Source organism: Podarcis erhardii (assembly GCF_964252035.2).
Source record: "Podarcis erhardii genome assembly, chromosome: 4".
In the NCBI taxonomy this organism is placed as follows: domain Eukaryota; kingdom Metazoa; phylum Chordata; class Lepidosauria; order Squamata; family Lacertidae; genus Podarcis; species Podarcis erhardii.
The window spans coordinates 78809600-78827710 of NC_138508.1; the positions used below are offsets into that span (position 1 = coordinate 78809600).

Consider the following 18111-nt stretch of genomic DNA (forward strand, 5'->3'; position numbering starts at 1 on the left):
TGCCAATGGATACCAGCAAAACAGGATTACGAAGCTAATCCAAAAGGAAACACCCCCCAAAAACCAAGACACAGAAGAAAACAATGGCATGGCCCTCCTTCCTTATATCAAGGGCACTACAGATAAAATTAGCAAAATCCTCCATAAACACAATATCAAAACAGCCTTTTGCACCAACCAAAAAATAGCCAATATCCTCAGAAACCCCAAGGATAAAATCCAGTTGGAAAACCAAGGGATCTATGAAATACCCTGCAAAGTCTGCCCAGCCACGTACATTGGACAAACAAACAGACGAATAAATGCACGTATCGCAGAACACAAGAATGCCGTCAAAAAAGAAGAAAAAACTTCCTCTCTTTTCCAACACATGAAAGAAACAGGACACGAAATTAATTTTGCAGATTCCAAATTGCTCTTTAACACGGAACATCACCACAAGAGAATAATCATGGAAGCCATCGAGATAGAGAAACACCCTCACAACATGAACAAGCGTGACGACACATCCCGCTTGCCAGACATCTGGAAATTAGCCCTCCCCACAAAAACTGACACCAGATCCAGAGGCACACAGAACGCCAACACCAATCAACCACACCAGACCCAAACCCAGACCCTCTCCACAGATGAATTACAGACACCATCCAGTAGCCAATCCATGGTGGCACCTCCGGATGCTGCACCCCCCTGCAATCCCTACACAGATCTGGCTGACACAAGCCACAAAACCACAGCTCGCCCCTATACACGAAGCCAAGCCAGAGCACAACTAAGTACAGTACAGCCATCTTCTCAGGAAAACTCTTCACAAAGTTCAAGAGGTCAAGACACAAAGACTTTAACAACTAATCCACACCTAATGACCCACCTAAGTGGTACTCAGGATATCACTCAAGAAATCACTCAAGATATCTCTCAAGTAATTAAGGAACAAAAGAAGAAAAGGCACACTAGCCTGGGAACTTCCTCTCTGCCCAGAACATTGGAGGCTATACACCACACCCCCTCTACAGTATTTATAGGAACTCAAACACTGAGATCCTGCTCTGTTCCAGTAACAAGAAGCCGAAAGCACCAGCCTGAAGATGACGAGTGAGACCTCGTCGAAACGTCGCCTAGACACCCCAACTTTTACACGGGAAGACACCCGAGGACACCAAAACCTGCATTCCTGTACCCGTGAAAATCTACGAAAGCAAATATATATATATATATATATATATATATATATATATATATATATATATATATATGTAATCTGATTGATAACTTTTCAGCCTGGTGATGCCACTGAACTCTTGTTTCCCTTGGTATCTACTTCTGGTTGCAGTACCATTTAGAGGACTTCCTCTGTAAAAACAAAAACAAAAAACACTGTGGCTTTACTGTGCATTTTAGAATTATCTGGTGTGTGTTTGTACTCCACACACCCAAAGGACAAAATCCCCACTTGTCAGGTACATTTATTTCTGTAGAGGGAGAAGAGAGGAATTGTTTTTTCTTTTGGTTGACCTTGGGCAAATGAGCTTCTTGCCCTGGCAGAAATGAAATGAATGATAAATGTAGAGTGTGTCTTTGCTGAGTAATGGAGCTGCAGCGTAGGCTTTCCAGAGAGGTTTTCTCCTGCACAGCCTGAGGCAGCCTGAGGACCCCTACTGTTCATTTAAATAGGTATGTCAAATCTGCCTCGAAACGCTGCTGGTTTGATCTGTGGTAATATTTGTGAAGGTTCCATATGGACTTGAGCCCCCTGCAGTGCTAAGAAATAATGTACAACGCTTCATGGTGCAGACGCAAATTTTCTCTGAAAAGGGATGCAGCGCTGCGTTTTAGCTGTCGGAGAGGATGATGGAGCTGACGCGCTAGGCCTGTCAACTTGTTACACGGATGGGTTGCACGCAGAGAGGCTGTGGAAAATCTGTGCCTTTTAGCTTTTCTACTTAATCACGGTTGTAGCATTGCCTTTAGACTGTATGCTACATTAATTCTCTTCCTGCCTTCTGCCTTTCATCCCAAGTTTCACGGAAAAAAGTAAAGCATGCAGGTCTTGTCGAGGAGCCTTATCAAGCAGCTGTCATCTGACAGGCCATTTGCATTTGTTTTGGCTGAAACAGAGCAAGCCAAGGGCAATATGTTTTGTTGCATTCCATCATAATGAAGAAATTAAAAAAAAATATTACAAGGCGCCCAACTTTTATTTATTTTTTTACCCATTGCTTGCCTTTTGAAAGCGGCATGTGAGGTTTTCCTGAGACACACGGCCTTTTCAAAGAATAGCTGTGCTCACCACTTGATTAAAATCTTCCTGCACACGAAATCCTTTTGACAAACAGAAATGCAATCATTGTAGAATATTTGTAAATTTACTTAAGTCGTGTCAGGGCGTTTAGAGATGTCTTCATTAAAAAGAGTGATATAAATCATTTCATTAAACAGGACTCATCCCATCTTCTGCTCAGGAAATGTGAAATATGTGTAAGGGTGTTAAAGATGAGAATCGTAGGCTAAAGGAAATTAGAGAGATACTTGTTAAGTGCCAAACTGACACTTTAAAAAGTAAATGTAAAATAATTTCACTTTTTTACTGTATCTTGTGCTCATAGCCTTTTATAATTTGCAATATTTAATTTTTTTATAAAATACATTTTGCCGACATGTGTCTGTTACCATTTGCTTTACTGTCATATTTCAGTTATTTATTTCAGTTGAGCCAACCACCCTGCCATTTATATAGGTTACTGGATGCAATATGAATAGGCTTCCTTGTAGCATCTACACTGACCCATCATCCATCTTGTATATTCCATTTCATATGCTGCTTACATGTTAAAGCTTATTACTACTTTAGCATTTCTATTCCCAGTTTCATCTTTGTTTCTCTGTTTGTTGAAAAGAGTTTGGCTTGGGACATAAAAGGTTTCTTTAGTTGCAAATTCGACTGCATCCTGAAATGCCGTAACCCCTTAAATTATTAAATTTGTGCGAACCATCAATTGGGAACCGCTGTACTAGAAGTCTTCAGAATATCATTCATCTTTACAAGGTTACATCATTGGCTTGTTTAAAATGGCATTTGAAACCCAAACATGTTATGTCGTATATGTACAGCTATATGTAACAAATTAAGAAACAGAATACAAAAACAGACCAGAAGAGTGTTTTCCAACTAACAGCAACTTATAGAATCTGTGTCTGGCATTTTAAGATATTGGTTGCATATGAACTCCACCTATTTCCCCTCTCCAGTGCTTCTGAGCCTGGGGGCAAGAGAACTAAGTCTAAATGTATTGATGATGTTGATAACCTACTATGTTTGTTTAAGATATAGTTCAAAGATCCAGTAGCCTGGTGCTTGCTCTTAACTTACTATGCAGCAGCAGCTTTGTTTAAAACTGTCTGTCTTGTTAATTGACAAGATCGAGGATGCAGTCCTCCTGTTTTATGACAATATATATATGGCTCACAAGTATCTTATAAAATCTACTGCATAATGGCCACATTTGTAAGGGATATAGGCATGTATATTTATGACTTTGCTGTTGCCTCTGGAAACTGTTAGTTAAATCTTCACCTATCCATTCTGCAGAAGCAAGAATTCCTTTCTGAAATGTTTCAGATGTGAATGTTTTCAAAGTGACATGCTTCTCAGATTCTTATACCATTGCAAGATAGCATGCATCATTATCCTGTTCATTGATTTGTTATCCTGCAAATAATTTTGCACATGCCTTCCTTTATAGCTATGCACATCAATAAAATTTAAGAACAGCCAGAGTGTTTTGAGGAATGAAGGAAATGGGATCTGAAATGAGCAAGTAAAACTTCCCATGTCACAATGTACCCTTGTCAGTAGATAAAAACTCTTTAGGTTATCTTTTTCCACCCCATGTAGACTGTATTTGAGAAAAATAAGTGAGGGTGGTGAAATACATTTAGCCAAAGGTGAACTGAAAATGCCCATCCTTTGAGGAGCTATACAATATATTGTGGGCAATTATGACCTAGCCACATTCACACAGCATTATAACAGGGCTGGGAGTAGGGATTTTTTTGCCAGTGTTCAGGAAGACAGCATGGTTATCAAGGTTGTGTTTGCATTGCATGCACCATTGGCTGTGAGTCTGGTGCACAGCTTGACTCTTTTTAAAAGTTTGCAGTCCTTGAATTCACAGAGAAACTTGAAAATGTCCAGACATAGTAAGCTGAAGCCTCTGAAACTAGAGAGGTTATTTGGTAAGGGCTCCAAAAACATATTGGTGTGCAAATGTCTAAAGGTTTCAGTCTGAGAAACTACAAGACAGATCCCAAGTGTAGGTAACCATTTGTTCACTGCATGGCTACAAATGGGAAACAAGCAATTCACCATGTGGTTAGAATCATAATGGAGTCAAAGTGGCCATGTAGCTTTATGAACAAACTATCATTCCAGCTAACACAATAAGTGAAGCAACATCTTCCTCTTCTTCCATCCATGTAGAGCATCATTACCAATCTCAAGAATGAAGGACCTCGCAAGGATAATGGGACATAGCAACCTGTAATCTTCCCTCATAGGCTTGAAGGAAGTTTTCAGAGCCTGCTATCAGATTGTTATAGAGAAGAATAGAGATGAATGTGCCAGTGTGCACTGTATTTTTTATGGTTTGGCTAGCTTCATGTGACAAGCTTCCATTTTAAAAGGGTAGTCAGCAGTGTTGTATTTCTAACATGGGCAAGACCATCTCTTATCCCACCCTCTTCCAAAGGTCCTGAATTGCCTGGGTTGCTGGTACATAGAGAAGAATGTAATAGAAATTATATCAGTTCCTGGAACCTGATTCAAAGGTGGAATCTACACACATAAAAAAAAATTCTGAAAATGCTTTTTTTAAAAGTGTTTTTAAAAATACAATGGATTTTTCATAAGGCTTAAAATATTGCACTTAAAACACACTTAAAACGTTTTATTGGCAGCTGTATAGCTGAGTCCAAATGCTGAATAATTTTCTTATGAGCCAAGAAACGTAGTGAGCCAGCCCTGCCCCTGTTGACATAATCTTTCTTGATTTGGTTTTCACAAACTTAGGCCTGTTTTACATATAACATTAAAATTTAAACCATAATTAAAAATAAATCAATAAACTACGGTTTTATATGATCGAGCAGCATACTGCTTTATAGTGTGCTACTCCCCGGCTCTTGCTATTGCTGTGCTGGGAGGAAGCAAACCAACAGCTGATTTACCATTATGTGCAACTTGGACATGTGGTTTGTTTCTCTCCAAACAAACCACAATTGGAAGGCAAGGTTTGTTATCAGCTTATCACTTATGGTTTGTTTAGAGACAAATATACCATTGTCGAGTGCTCAATCAGAACCTCTTTTTAGGAAGTTGTAATCAGATAAATATCCTTGTAATCGGATAAATGTCCTTATTCTTTTGTGTTCTGGCTTAAATGGGGTGATTCTACAGCTAAAGAGCCTGGACTGTTTGAAGAATTACATTGTTTTTCTTTTGGTTATTATTACAGACAAACCACTGGTCACAATGGTTTGTCATAACTGAAATTAGTTAAGGTATGTGCTATGCCCCTTTTTACCACAGTTTTTTTTGGGGGGGGGGGCAGAATATGGGAGTTATGATACTGTATTCTTGTGGTTGAACTTCTAACACACACAGACACAAAATTATTGTTTTTATTAAGGATTTTCTTGGGTTACAAAAGCACGTACATTGTTTCCATTTTCAGGTAATAGAGTCCTTTCTACAGATTAGTTACATTAATTGTGAGACATTAATGTTGAACTTCTACGTGATATTTGATGCCAAAATTTTCAGCAGAAGGTTTTAAGTGGAACTCACCCTTGTACCTATTCTAGGAATTGTATGGTAAACTACTTCGTATTGAGGAACACCAAGAACGAATGCGTGCTCAAGGATTATTACCGCCTGAGAAGACATCCCAGTTGTAAGTTGTCTCTTTGTGATCATAATGAAAGTATGTTGGGGATGAGGGATGCAGATGCAGTTCTCATACAAGATTTTCAAGATATATCATGCTATGTGGTATTATTAGCCTAGGCAGCCTTTCTCAACGTGGGTCCCCAGATGTTGTTGGATTACAACTCCAATCATTCCTAACTAGCAGGACCAGTGGTGGGAGGAGATGGTGTCAATGCAAAATGGTCTGAAATAGGTGAGAATTGGGAGGTAAGCAGAGGAGACTATTGAGGAGTGGAGACTTGATAGATACTCTGGCTTTATTGTGTTTATCCTTTCTTAAATGTAAGCTTTTCGGTGGTCTATGGGGGAGATGGATGAAGTGAAAGATTTTAGGAATGAGTCAAAGTTAAAGCAGAGATCGCTCAGACAGTGAGTGATAAGAGTCTGTGGGAAAAGTGTATAATAATTGCCTAGCTTGGAAAAAGAGCAGAACTTAGAGCAGGAAAGAAGAGCAAACACAGTGTTGACAGTGAGACTTGCCTTTCACCTCCTTGATTAAGAGTTGAAACTGCACATGTCACTTTTGCTAGTACCACTGTAGTGAATGTAACAGCCCCCAAAGAGATTCTCCACAGTCTTTGCTTTGCTTTCACATTTAGAAATGATTTCCTCATGGAGGACAGCCTCCTCTGTATGCCTTCCCTCTTTGCCTTGGATTGATCGTCATCCAAATGATTGTGTGCAGAGCCAAGATATGTCAGAATGAATTGGCACTGGGACACCATCAGGAAACTAATCGTTTGCTGAGGAGAACCAGCTGGTACCAAAGGATGAGCCATTACTTGGAGTGGTGGTGTAAGGAAGACTTATCCAAGGTGTGGATTAGGAAGGCCAAAAGAAAATGAAATTGGAGGAGGAAGTTGAAGCCGAGCACTGGAAAAACAGTGGCTGTTGAAATCCCTGACAAGAAGGTTAAAAGACTTCCAAAAAACAACAGCAACACCCCTTGTTAGGACTAGGCTTGGGGTGCATACACACCATTTAAAGGAAACCCACCCCAAGAATTCTGGAAGCTGTAGCTTGTTAAGGGTGCCAGAAACTATAGCTCTTTGCAGGGTAAACTTCAGCTCCCAACCATTTTTTGATCGTTTTCCTTTGAGTAGGTGTTTTAAATGTATGGTGCGTACATAGTTTTGGTGAAACGTAAGGTTTCAACTGGAGGGAAAGGTTAGCATGAAGAAACAGAATTCTTCTTGATAAATGAAGCGAAGAGGTAGAATGAGGGATAAAAGATAAAGCCGTTCAGGAAAAGTAAGCATGAGAAGAACAGAAGGAAAGTAAACAGCCTAAAGGGCAGAAGAACAAGCTGATAAATGAACAGCACCAAGCCCAGGGGGCGCTCATCTTTCCGCTGTCCACCATGTGGTGATATACAAGATGTATGAAACAAACAACACCAGAGAATGCCTGGTTTCTCTTTTGCCTGCAGCACATGGCAAGACAGTAATATAGTTATTTTTGTTTTGAAATTGTGGCTAACTCAATCCTATGCTGCCCCTACTGATGCTGCTCCTACTGTGTTTTACCACAGCTCTTTTTGATGCACGTCATCCCTGCAGGAACTGAGTGTTCTGCAATTGGCCAGCAACTGGTCAGTCTGCTTGCACCAGAGCTGATCTAGATAAGGTGTTGAAATCCCAGAAGACTTTGTATTCCCTTTCTACTTCAGTGCTTCACACCCTGAAATTACCACTAGATAGAAGGGAAGTGTTATGGGGAAGACAAAATACTATTTCTTGCTATGTTTGTGGTCTTTTGTGTTGCGTTTTTTGAAATCTTGTGTATTAAATTTCATTCTGGTACAGCTGATTTACATAGGCATTAGAATGCTGCTGAAAGTTGCCTTTAAACTAAACTGATGCCCAGACTTTTGACTCTCAACTACTTTAGAAATATTACTTGTTAGTAAAGTAAAATTATGACACTGGAGCTACTGCTCTTGGCTTTTGGGAATAGAAAGTTTGTAAATGTAACTTGCACTTTTTCAAAGTAAAAGACAAGTATATTTCCAAATGAAGTGTGACTGTATGTGTGGCCCTTTGCAATCTTAGTCTAATTGCATGATTAGTTAAAAAGAGAATATATGTGATATTTTAAACAGAAACCTGATTGGCAGCAGATGGCTGATTAAAGAGGAATTGGAAGAAATGATAGTGGAAAAACTGTCAGATCAAGATGTGAGTAATTAATCTCCTTTATTTAATGAACCTTGTATTTTAACGGAACAGCTACATGGGTTTTTCTTTAAGGATTCTGAAAAAATCTTTTCCTTGGAGACAGGAATTATTCATGTTCTTGGTCTCTTTCGTGCACATAAACACACATATTGAAGAATCTGTATTGATTCCTATACAAATTACGTAAGCCACATTTGGACAACTTGTTCACTAAAACTGTGAGAGACTGAATGGATTCTCTCAAAGCAGCACTTCTCTTTAGTTAAATCTGTCTGACAGGAACCCAAGAGGAGATCCTTCCAATTTAACTTCTTCCCCTATTTGAACAAAGTGATAATTGTCCCAAGCATCCATCTGCAAAAGTTTCCTGTCTATTTGACCTGCTTCCTGGTGTCCCGGTTCTCTTCCTCATTGGTTGGCCTTTCCCTATCCAATCTTCTGCCACCCAAGGTGTTTCTTTTAATTTTCTTTGTCTTCATTGAAACATCTCAAAGAGTCAGGCATATTCCAGGCATGCAAGCTGAACTTCCTAGCATGCTCAAAGTGTATGGCTAGCTAGATCCTAAGTTTGTTTTAATTTTAATATGCATTCTTCTTAATCACTATTTTCCCCCTTAAATGAACTCTTATTTGGAAAACGGGAGGATTGGCTAGTTGCTTTACTTCACTGCTTTATCTCCCATGAGCCTGGCCACTCTGGCAACAGGCTTCAAGACTTGTGGAAGCAGGAAATATGAAGAGAGGAAGTGGGCGGTTTCCTAAATCCCAAGATAAGCGCTTAATGGCTGTGAGCTTCCCTGCTGGCAGTACTACCTAAAGGTTGGAGACCTGGAAGGCACTTTACTTCTCACAGCATTGGTGCAGCAGGGAACCCCGTAACAAAGAGTTCATTTATTAAGAGAAACATAAAATCAACAAGAACACTGCAGAAACAAAATAATAATGGCTCATAACGTGCTATCCCTATATAATCCCTTGCATGTTGTGGTGGTGTTAAACAAATGTCCAACAGTGTGTTTGTTTGTTTGTGTGTGTGTGTGTGTGTTTGTGTAAGTGTGTAATATGCAGAATATTTTAGGGAACCTAGGATAACCTTTTCATTTGTTAGTCTCCATGTGATGGTAGTTGTGTGAAGAGAGCATGTAGGGCTGCACCCCTGACCCCACTGTTGGGTCCCCTGCTGGTCCTGCCTTCCCCACTGCTCACACTTTAGGGCAGTGGTTCTCAACCTGTGGGTCCCCAGATGTTGTTGGACTACAACTCCCATCATCCCTGAGCTCTGGCCTTGCTAGCTAGGGGTGATATGAGTTGTAGTTCAACAACATCTGGGGACCCACAGGTTGAGAACCGCTGCTTTAGGGGGAATGTTTGTAAAGGGAAAGCCTATTGCGCACTCAGGCTCTCCCCACTTGGTGGGAAGTGTTTATGGGTGTCCAGCAGGCTTCTCTTTAACAGCATTCTCCAAAATATGTAGAAAGCAGGAAGGGGCAAGGATGGTGTGGCCCCAAAGGCAGTGGGTGCTGCTCCATGTGCTCTCTCCATGTGATTATAATTGTGTGGAGAGGAACAAGTGAAGAGGGCTTATACCAAACAAATACTGCTACATCTGCCAATTGGATTACTTGTAATAAAAAGGCGATGATGAGAGATCAGGTATTCTGTACAAAGAATTACCTGCATCTGCATTATGTCACCTCTGTTGCTCTCTTCTCCCCCCCCCCATTAATTCTGTTCTTTATTTCTGTCTTTTGTGTGTGCACTAAACAGGTATTTAAGATCTGTGGTCATCAATACAACATTCGTCATCGACACAAACGTGTGCCAGTGTGTGAAAGACTTTATACTTACAGCCGCTTCTTAAATTTCTTGTTGCCACAAGGCCTTCAGATAAGCCTTAATAACAAGACCATGTACTAGCAGTGCAGCGTTTTACTTTCTAATCACATGTTCACGATGTAGGGAGCGAAGCACACAGTAGCAAAGGATAATTTATTTCAAGAGGTTGCCCTTTAAGTCAAGTATCTCTTGAATTTTTAAGAAGCTTGATTGTTTGGTTTAAAAAGAAAATTATAAACATTTAAAGTAACTCCCGACTGAACAGCCAGTGGCATAGATACACATTTTCCGTATGTATTACGAAATATAATCACCTAAGAAGTGGCGTTTAGGAAAATAAAATTATTTCCATTTAAATGTACATATCAACTTGGTTTGAAATGAGTTGGGAAGCTTACCTCTTGCCACTCTTCATCAAAGAATTGGATTCTGTTTTGAGGCCTGCAAAATATTTCTTTGAAAATTAAGATGAACTTCATTTTAATGTGGTAATCCCGTCTTACAAAGAGGTTGGTTGTATTTTTTTTGAATTCTGGATTCATTTGTTGCTAGGGTTGAAAAAAAAAGGATTAGGTATCTTTATTCACATAGAAAATGATACATCTGCATGTTGTTTTGAAAGCAGCATGCAAATGCAGAAGTGTCATCCTGTCAAAAGTTATCAATAAGAGCAGAACTGGAAAGATCAAGCATGTAAAAATAGAAGATGTAGGCAAATGCAATTACACTTGCACCCCCACCCCTTAATGATATTTTTTATTGTCTACAGTATTCACGGTGTATTCAGCTGCTAGAAAAACTGGTCGCAATGCCGTGCCATGAGATTGAAGATGATTATGTGCAAAAATTCCGTAAGCAATTACCTGTGCAATCCAAAAAGCAGAACATAGAACCCCTACAGTATGATGAGCAGGGCCTGGCCTTCAGTGCCGCAGAAGGTAACTTTTTGTTCTTGTTTTTCCTTTGTAGAGAGAAGGGCAGTTCCTGGTAGACCTGAGAAATCAAAGATGTTATAGTATTTTCCTGGTTGTCCATTCACAAGCATGGAAAGGGCCTTAGCTCAGGGCTAGAGCATTTGCGTTGTGTACAGAAGGACACAGAGGGACGCGGGTGGCGCTGTGGGTTAAACCACAAAGCCTAGGACTTGCTGATCAGAAAGTCGGTGGTTCGAATCCCCACGATGGGGTGAGCTCCCGTTGCTCGGTCCCTGCTCCTGCCAACCTAGCAGTTCGAAAGTGCGTCAAAGTGCAAGTAGATAAATGGGTACCGCTCTGGCGGGAAGGTAAACGGCGTTTCCGTGTGCTGCTCTGGTTTGCCGGAAGTGGCTTAGTCATGCTGGCTACATGACCCAGAAGCTGTCTGCGAACAAACACCGGTTCCCTCGGCCTGTAGAGCGAGATGGGCGTGCAACCCCAGAGTCGGTCACGACTGGACCTAATGGTCAGGGGTCCCTTTACCTTTACCTTTACAGAAGGACACAGGTTCAAATTCCCCAGCATTTCCAGATAGTACAGTGAGCACCTCTTGTTTTAAACTCTGAAGGGCAGCTGTCAATCAATGTGTAGACACTACTGTGTAAGATGGATCAGAGGTCTGTGCAAGATGGATCATAAGGCAGTTTCCTATTCTCCTATGACGTTGAACCAAGAAATGCTTGCTGCCCCAAGATTTGTGGTGAAATATGAACTAGAGCCTATGTTGTCATACTTGTTCATGAAATTGTTTTGCTAGGGCATAAGGACCCATTAGCAGCTTTCCTTGGGTGGGCAGATAACAATTTGGCAGACGTATGCGGGAAAATGGCACATAGTAGTCCCGTTGAAGTCACTGGGCTTTACTTCTGAGTAAACACACAGGCTTACGATCAGGCTGTATTCACCCCTGGTTTCATGATAAAAGAATACAATGCATGATGACTGTATCTATTAAGCAGTGTTTCTCATTTATGTGGTTTTTTTTAACCTGATAGTTCATTTGGGCGAGTTCAGTACCTTATTTTCTTAACAAGCAAAGCTGTTCAAATTTCACCTGTTGTTAACCCAGTTTTCACAACACCACAGTGACTCGGATTGATAAGATTCTGGGCTTGTGTGTGTGTGTTAATTCTTCCATTTAATATTACTGTCTGTGCTGAGAAAGATTAGAGACTATGGCTGAATCTTCTAAACATGCTGGTGATATTGTCATACCAACGAGACATAATCAAACAAATACGGGTATTTGTTGAAAAGCATAATCTTTTCTTTAAAGATTTTCAGTATCCTATGTGTAAAGATTATCTGAAACCTCTACAGAAAATAGTAAGGAATTTGTTTTTGAAAGCATTCTTTGTATCAGTAGTAGATTGCATCATTTTATTTTCTTACATCCCTAAATGCATAATGGGCATGATCAAAACAATTTGTAACTGAGTTCAGTGGGACTTACTCCCAGGAAAGTGAATATGGAATTGCAGTCTTAAAAACATAGACATAGTCCCATGTATGACCTATTCACATGCCATAGTAAGCCGCAGTTACTGTTTTACTGTGAACGCAGAGATTACTCCCACATTGCTCTTCCCATACCAAGAGCAACATACCACAATCTCTAATTTAACAATACATCTGAACTGGGGATTGTAACATGCTGTGTTTGTTTGACTCCAAACTGTGATCTGAAGCCAAGAAAAAACTTGGCTTCAAATCAGGGTTGGTTTGGAGTTGAACAAACCATGATCCCTAGTTTGGAAATAACGCTAAGTCGGGGATTGTGGTTTGGTGCTCCTTTTCACCCTAGCGGAAGGGTGTTGTGTGTGCATCTGCACATTCACAGTAAACCATTAGCTATAAATTACCATGATGTATGAACACAGCCATTGATTGTGCTAATGTGTCGTTTCTGCGTTGAACATTCTTCTCAGTTCGCAACAAGCTGCCTTAAGGTTCAGGTCCATCACTTCTTCATACTTATTATTTAAAATACTTATATCCTACCATTCCATTGCATTTGCTGTTCTCAATGCTGCTTACGACAGTTTTAAAAACCTGTAAAATCAATCAGAAATTAATCAACAATAATCAACAGCTGGGGAAATCTCACTGCCCTAAAATCTTGCAATTGGCACATAGAGCTAACCTTAAAAATCACTTTATCTGAAGCCCTGTGGCTTTAAGCATATCTAATTTCATTTGAAGTAAATGAGACGAGCTGCTAAGTATTTATGCTTAAACAGAGTTTTGGGTCACTATTAATGAATAATTCTCCATGTATGTTGTATAGGTCTGAATCTAACTAACTATCTTATCAAAATCCAGTTTCTCTGTTGAAGATGCTGGCTGCCATTTTGAATTATCAGAGTATGCTTCCCTCTGCTGGAGGAAAAAAAGAAATATTCATAGTAATGGCGGCAATATGAATATTTTATCCACCATGTCCCATTTTTCTTTAATGGGATGAGACATTTTTGTTCTTGCTGTTTATCCCTTTTTTCAATTTATTCAGCTCTTTTCAGTATTTTTATAACAACTACTTGCACGGATGGAGAGAGATTATGTGTAAAGCCTTTGTTGTCGAAAGATGCTAGTGTCTCTGCCATAAGACAATAATACTAATCTCAGGGCTTAGCCATACCACTTGGGTTTCCCAGCAGCTAAATAATAAATAATAATAATAATGCAAATTTCCTTGGTATCATTTAAGCAACCATAGATAAGCAGGAAGCATCAGAACCCACTCAATGGCCAATACCTAGAATAACAGTCCCTATTTATTGGCTATGAGATGGACTCTCTGTTGTTTCCATGACCTGAACAGTTGAGGCAGCTTCACACATATGGAAGTGTCAAAAGGCAGGCAACTCAAGCCTTTCCCATTCCGGAACAAATTTAGGCACTAAATCAGTATTGGGCCCCAGGATGGATAAAATAGCTTTTGTTACATTACAAATAGAAACTTTGCCTCATAGGAAAAAGAAACATGGGCAGTACTGCAATTGGCCAGGAAAGAATGCTGTGTGATGAACTTGGATTAAATAATATTTATTATGAGAGAATTTCACTTTTGCAAGGATTTTCCCATGATGAGCATGCCACGTGTGATTTTGAGATGCTAAGTATAAACGTGTGTTATTTTTTCAAGGCTGGAGAAAGACAGCAAAAGCAACCGTTAAGGTTTATGACAATGGAAGTGGGAAAATTACTATAAATGGAGATGATTATATACTTTACTTTCCAGTCTTGCAGGACAGGTGAGTGAACTAAGTCAGTGTTTACTGTAGATAGTTATTTTATTTAAAAAAATTCAAGGGGATATGTTGCTGAAACAAAGACTATAGCCAGTCTAGTCTTAGCAAAGACTGCTGCCCTGGGTGACTTCGAGAGGAAGGCAGGGATATGAATAGGTTTCTTAGTTTCTTCAGTTTTCATTTTTGTTTAAAGATTAAGGTTGTATTACATGTGCACACCACCCTACCATCAATACTTACAAAAAATTGGGAGCATCTTATTTCTTGCCATTGTTTAACCAAAGTCACAAATGTCTGAGTTGAACACCGCCCATCAAGAGGACTTCCAGGAAGATGATGGACTAAAGACATCTCACCTGGAGACTTTTCCATGCCACCCAATAAAACCTGGGGTCCCCGAGTGCAGGATTGCGCTGAAAAACAACAAAGTCAAAAGCATTTGTAAACAATTAGACTATAGCTGAACGAGTGGCATAAATACTGTATATTAAAAATAAATAAATAAAGTTTCTCTCCTGGGCTAAACTATTTCCTTCTATCACTGTATTTTTGTTTTTGTTTTTTGCACTCAAACTGGATAAGCATTCTGCATGATCTTTTGTCATAGCACCTAATACAGTGGTGCCTCGCAAGACGAAAAACTCGCTAGACGAAAGGGTTTTCGGTTTTTCGAGGTGCTTCGCAAGACGAATTTCCCTATGGGCTTGCTTTGCAAGACGAAAACGTCTTGCGGGTTTGCTTCCTTTTTCGTAAAACCGTTAATACCCGGGGAATCTGCGCTCCGCAAGACGAAAAAATCGCAAGACGAAGCAACTCGCGGAACAAATTAATTTCGTCTTGCGAGGCACCACTGTACAAGCTCTGTGTTTGTTCATCTTCTCACCAAGTGGATTGTTCCACTTGGGAAAATGTACCACCCAACGTGAGAGAGTGATGATGCAAATTCATTTATCAAGCCAGGATTTCAGAGATACAATGCACCTAGTCTCGTTAATCTTGGGCACGGATTGGAACAGAGGGGTATTCTAGGTGCCATTTATGCAAGAGGCCTACCAGATTGGACCAAAGGCATCCTGTTTGTAACTAGGGCTAGATTAATGCATTTAAACTCACAAGAAGGCTGCAGTTTCCTTATTGGAAACTGATCTTTAGACGCCTGCATAAGTTGTTCCCCACCAAGCCAAATGCAGCCTTTCAGAAGCTTAACAAAACTCATTTGTTTGTTGACTGTGACACTGCAAAAGAGAAAGAGAAAGAGAGGGTTATGTTGGTTATCTTTCTTTCTTTCTTTCTTTCTTTGCAAATGAGCCTGTTCTAGATATTTGCTTTGGGAGTTTTCATTTGACATAGTTTTATATTAACATCATTTTGCGGGCAACCATGCTATGTTTGCCATTAAAGGCAAGCTGAATTTTATGGAATATATACATGCAACATAAAAGAAGTGAAAGGAGGGATAAAAATGCAATTACAAACCATACAGCATCTAGCACAGTGCTTTACAGTTGATACAACAGGCAAAAATAATAATAATCAAGCGGTCCACCCAGACCCTCTACAATTTTGTGGGGAAAGATCGGGAACCACTGATCTAGATCATTTCCACCTGTCTCCCTGATTGCTGGTGTTACAACTGGACTACGCGAGCCAATAATGCTGGATGCATTTGTATGTTTTTCAGAGAACAGCTGATGTTCCCCTTCCAGTTTCTCGATCGCCTGGAGAAGCACGACATGGTTTGCTCTGTTTCTGGGGGAGGAAGAGCAGCACAGGCCGGAGCGATCCGCTTAGCTTCCTCAAGAGCGTTGTGTAGCTTCGTCACCGAAAACGAGGTGGAGTCCATGAGGCAAGGTATAATCATGAAGAAGAAAGTTGCCCTGGCTCATCTGTGTGTTTTACATTAGATACGTTTGGGCTGCATCCAGCATTGCTTAAGTGGACATCCATTCACACAGCAGGACTTCACCCTTCTTTCCTCTTCCACCCCAAGCAATCCCTTCGTACTCCTTCCCAAATTGCTCCAGAAGGTCTCCCAACCGTCCAGAGCAGATGAGGGGTAGGGAGAAAAAGAGGAATTATTGCTGCCTGAACAGAAATTTATTCCTTGAGGCATGGAATCCATCGGCTGCAACTCTTATGAAACCCACTCATGAAAAGTGGTCGTACTTCATATTTTTATTTTTTGTTTTCTTATTATTAAATTTTATTTAACATAATTATTACAAAATGCAAGCAAAATACATACAAATACATACACATATATATATTTCAGATAAGCACACATATATAAAAAAGAACAAAAAAGAAAAAAGGATAAAAAGAAAAAAAGGAGAAATATTGGAAAAAGGAGAAAAATTGGAAGAATTTCCTCCAAATTCACTCCACAAATATCTCAACAATAAAATTTCATTGATTGACTTCCATTGCTTACACTGCACTTCCTGTATACATTTTAAGCAAATTTGTATCTGTTATTCCGTATTTTCCCCATACAATCTCATACAAATATTCTAATCAGTAGGTTTTCTAAATCTTTCATAAATCTATTCTAAACACAACCAATACCTTACACTTAATCCTTGTCTGCATAAATAATCATTTAAACATTTGTCTTTGATAAGACAAAAACCAAAAAATATAATCCAGAAACAATGGAAACGTACTTCATATTTTAAAGTGTACAATCTCATCATTAGCTGATCTCATCCCTCTGGGCTTCAGCTTGCACTTTCCTGTTTTCTTCTCCCAAGTTCAGCTGCTGTTCTGAGTGTAGTATAGAAGCACCGTGACTGAACTTCTTCTAACCTTTCTCTTGCCCCTGCAGCTGGTCTCCTAGCAGTTGATCCACGTGTGAGAGAGCGGAAGAAGCCCGGCCAAGCGGGATCCCGCAAAAAGTTCACCTGGCAGAAGCGCTAAGTTCAGAAGTCAAACAAAGTGCATTGCATCTGTTGCGATGGATAAATTTTAGACATGTGGATGTGTGTAAATATATATCTATATATTTGTAATTAAACTGTTTCTCTCCCACCCACCCCCAATTCCCATTCATGTTTTTTCTTCTTTTACGAAAAGGACAAAACAAAAAGAGGTGTCAGTTGGAGGCATTAAACTTGCTTGATGTCAAAGTTGCTTTCCTACTGAATGAGCAGTGGGAACTAACTTTAATAAACGTGGGGACAGGATAGAGCGGAACAGAATAGAGGCAGCTAAACATGGAAGGAAGTGCAGAACGAGGCAGCAGTTGTAGGATGAATAGGGAGGCAATGTGAGTTGCTCTTCAAGAGCTCTGCCATTTGTTGTTAAAGCAGAAGGTACAAAAGTATCGAGCCTTCAGTATGAAAAAGCAGGACAATGAATTATTTCTTCCTTGGTGAAACTACAGTGGTGCCCCACAAGACGAACGCCTCGCAAGACGGAAAACCCCCTAGACGAAAGGGTTTTCCGTTTTGGAGGCGCTTCGCAAAACGAATTTCCCTATGGGCTTGCTTCGCAAGACGAAAATGTCTTGCGAGTTCCTGCGGGTTTTTTCCCCCTTTTTCCCCCTTTTCCTAAGCCCTAAGCCGCTTATCAGCTGATCTGCTAAAAGCCGCTAAACCGCTAATAGCGCTAATCCGCTAAGCTGTCAATGGGCTTGCTTCGCAAGACGAAAAAACCGCTATACGAAGAGCCTCACGGAACGGATTAATTTCGTCTTGCGAGGCACCACTGTATTAGGAATCCTCTTTCTGAAAACAGCATGTTTGGTCTATGTTCTGTCATCATATGCAAGTCATATTTAGAATCTGTGATGCCCCAAGTCACTGTTTGCATGAAAAATGTATACCTTCTTTGCAGCTTTTAATCCACACACAAACTATTTTAATCAGTTTTTAAAATTGAATTTAATT

The 18111-nt window shown here is 40.0% G+C and overlaps 1 protein-coding gene across 2 annotated transcripts in view; it reads left to right on the forward strand.

Annotated features, from left to right (window-relative positions):
• MRPS9 (mitochondrial ribosomal protein S9) overlaps positions 1-17253 on the forward strand; it is a 41323-nt gene extending 24070 nt beyond the window's left edge. For both annotated transcript variants that reach the window (XM_081858255.1, XM_081858256.1), the window contains exons 6-11: positions 5863-5951; positions 8088-8163; positions 10769-10937; positions 14119-14227; positions 15906-16075; positions 17049-17253. In XM_081858255.1, the coding sequence (XP_081714381.1) occupies positions 5863-5951; positions 8088-8163; positions 10769-10937; positions 14119-14227; positions 15906-16075; positions 17049-17140 (705 nt within the window). In that variant the 3' untranslated portion in view covers positions 17141-17253. The remainder of the gene's footprint in view (positions 1-5862; positions 5952-8087; positions 8164-10768; positions 10938-14118; positions 14228-15905; positions 16076-17048) is intronic.
• The last annotated feature ends 858 nt before the right edge of the window (positions 17254-18111 follow it).